Genomic DNA, 3,149 nt, shown 5'->3' with positions numbered 1-3,149 from the left:
CCCTGTAATCCCCATCCTCCATCCACTGCAGGAAACACTCATATGATGTCATTTACTAAAGGAGAGCTCCGGAGGACTCGGGACCCAGAGGCAGCCGAAACCTCTGGACAGAGCTGAGGTCTGAGGTGAAACCCTGGGAGTGGCCAGTACAGCAGAGTGCAGTCAGGTGACAGGTCCTTATCAGTCAGGTGACAGGTCCTTATCAGTCAGGTGACAGATCCTCTCCAATTTGCTGACAGGTTCAGCCAGGTGACAGATCCTCTTCAGTCAGGTGACAGATCCTCTTCAGTCAGGTGACAGATCCTCTTCAGCCAGGTGACAGATCCTCTTTTGTGAGGTGTGACGTATAGAGGGTGCAGTGTCGCCCTCCGGCCGCCAGTGGGCAGTGTGGGGGGCAGGAAACGAGGCGGCGCTCTGTCCAGATCTCTCACTGATCAGCAGCGCCGATACATACACTGAGGAGCCAATCAGAGGAAGCGGAGTTCACGTGACCGCAGTTCCGTGAGGAGGCGGGTTAAGGGCGGAACTAGGGTGACAGCCGGAGATAGTGCGGGATCCGCCCACTGCAAGGTGAGACACCCGAGAGAGACCGGCTGCAGCATGAGGAGGGAGACAACCTGCTACATCCAAAGAATCGATCCCCCAGAGATGTGACGTCAGCAGTGACAGGTGAGCCGTGTGTGACATGCATGCTGGGAGTTGTAGTTCCTCAGAGGTACAGCACACCTAACACTGGAAACCCACATCACCCCCTCCCCGGGCCCCCCAATAGGGTGAGCTCCATTCAGAACGGATATTCTGGAGGTGAGCCTTGTGTGTCACCCTGACAATGCCGAGTGCAGAATTCCACATCTACATGGAGGATGTCCTGACCAGAGCCGAGAGAGACGGACACCATATTCCTCTCCAAGTCCATTGCTGCTGTTCCCAAAGGAGGAGGGCGGAGTTTATGACTCCATCGGAGAGCTGTCCCCTCACTTCCTGTTCCGGTGACACCCAATGTGCCAGGGTGTAATGGTGTCACCAGTAGAGGAAATGGGAAATCTCTCCAGTGGAGTCACAGATAAATATGAACAGCAGATGAGGAGCCCTCCTCCCAGGGTGGTGTCAACTCTGCATATCATTACATTAGGCTCCACCCTGAAGACGCACCCCTTCCTCTCACTGAGCTGCATTGCCCACAAGCCCCACCCCTTCCTCCCACTAAGCTGCATTGCCCACAAGCCCCACCCCTTCCTCCCACTGAGCTGCATTGAATAGAAGCCCCACCCCTTCCTCCCACTGAGCTGCATTGCCCAGAAGCCCCACCCCTTCCTCTCACTGAGCTGCATTGAATAGAAGCCCCACCCCTTCCTCTCACTGAGCTGCATTGCCCAGAAGCCCCACCACTTCCTCTCACTGAGCTGCATTGCCCAGAAGCCCCACCCCTTCCTCTCACTGAGCTGCATTGCCCAGAAGCCTCCCTTCCCCAGAAGCCCCACCACTTCCTCACACTGAGCTGCATTGCATAGAAGCCCCGCCCCTTCCTCTCACTGAGCTGCATTGAATAGAAGCCCCACCCCTTCCTCTCACTGAGCTGCATTGCCCAGAAGCCCCACCCCTTCTCAGAGACTCCTCCTTTTGTTGGTATTCCCCCAATTCTGATTGGCTCTGTGTTATGTAGTCACCCGACTGTCCGTCTTCCCTCTACAGTTGTCGCCATGGCGGGTGTCGTGTCCGAGGCTGTGGCCCCCCCGAAGGACCCCCAAATGAAGAGGTGGAAGCTCCTGTCTGTGGGTGCGCTCCTCGCCTGGCTGCTCCTGGTCCACCTTCTGGTCAATGTTTGGCTCCTCCTCCTCTTCTCAGCCATCATGGCGGCGGCGGGAGCCTGGCTGGGTCCCCAGTTCATCCTCGGCAGCTCCACCTCCATCCACCTCGAGCGGTTCATCGCCCTGGAGCGCAGCACGCGGTCCGCCGATGCCGAGGACCAGCTGGACAAGGAGATCCGACTGACCATCCAGAAGATCGTCCAGGACTTTGTGTCGTCATGGTACCGCCGCCTGAGCCCCCGGACGGCCTTTGAGGATGAGGTCAGAGGGGTCATGTGGGACCTGGGGATGGAGCTGAAGAGGCGTCTGCGCTCTGCTGACCGGGAACAGCTGACCAGGAAGTTGCTGGTCCTGGCCGGGTGTCACCTGCAATGCTACAAGTGGGCAAAGGCCCGGGCCCAGGGTGTCACTGAGCCGTACGAGAGGGAGTCACTGCTGTGGGAGGCCTACCAGGAGCTCAGCCCCACCCACCCAGCTCTGTCTGGCTCCGCCCAGGAAGTCAACCACGCCCGGTGGTTGGTGGAGCTCCTACTGTCAGAACTGGTCCCCAGACCCCAGCTAGACACGCGCACCGGGAGGCACCTCGTGGTGGAGCTCATCGCCTGTAATGTGGTCCTGCCGCTCGTCGGGAGGATGTCTGACCCGGACTGGATCAACATCGTCCTGACCAACATCTTCTCCAAGACTCTGCTCAAAATGGAGGAAGAGAAGTATGAGAGTCTGGCTCCGCCCTCCATTCCCAAGTCCCTCCCACTAGGCCCAGATCCGCCTCCTCAGTTCATCCTGCCTTCTCCTCCGTCATCTCAGATCTCTGGCTTCCCGGTGGTCGATAGCGTGGAGGTGGAGCCGGAGGAGGTGCCGGATGGGGGGGAGGAGTCCTGTAAAGAGAAGGTCGATGTTTTCCCCATTCAGTACCTGATGCCGCCCAATCCCAACAGCCCGTTCTTCCTGTGCGAGGAGTCCGAACCCGAGTCCCCCATGTCCGATCTGGGGCGAGAACTGGAGCGCCCTCTAATGAACTCCACCGAGGATCTCCTATCTGACTGCGGCCTAGATTCCCTGACCCCGGCCGAGAGCCCCGGGGCCCCTCCTTACAATGAGACCATGAGTGGTCTGTGTGAAGAAAGCTGCCCGCCCCTTATGTCAGTAACCCCGCCCCGTCCAGAGATCCTCATCGAGTCCTCTGCCCTCCAATCAGAATTCACTTCTCTGCCCAACAACAAAGATGGCTGCAGTCCAATGGATGGTTCCCCCCTCATCGCGTCTTCCCCTACCGGCTCCTCCCCCCACGTCACGTCTTCCCCTACCGGCTCCTCCCCCCACGTCACGTCTTCCTCTACC

At 58.8% G+C, this 3,149-nt stretch overlaps 1 protein-coding gene across 1 annotated transcript in view; it reads left to right on the top strand.

The window, feature by feature from the left end:
* The first annotated feature begins 479 nt into the window (after positions 1-479).
* Positions 480-3,149, top strand: part of LOC108804112 (sorting nexin-19-like) — a 5,568-nt gene continuing 2,898 nt past the window's right edge. Inside the window, exons 1-2 of the mRNA XM_018575873.1 lie at positions 480-669; positions 1,693-3,078. Coding sequence (XP_018431375.1) covers positions 1,701-3,078 — 1,378 coding nt within the window. The 5' untranslated portion in view covers positions 480-669; positions 1,693-1,700. The remainder of the gene's footprint in view (positions 670-1,692; positions 3,079-3,149) is intronic.

The sequence above is a fragment of the Nanorana parkeri genome, unplaced genomic scaffold (assembly GCF_000935625.1).
Source record: "Nanorana parkeri isolate BGI_ZX_2015 unplaced genomic scaffold, ASM93562v1 scaffold5210, whole genome shotgun sequence".
In the NCBI taxonomy this organism is placed as follows: Eukaryota; Metazoa; Chordata; class Amphibia; order Anura; family Dicroglossidae; genus Nanorana; species Nanorana parkeri.
The sequence above is the reverse complement of the archived record's forward strand: the minus strand, read 5'-3'. Positions and strand labels throughout refer to the sequence as shown.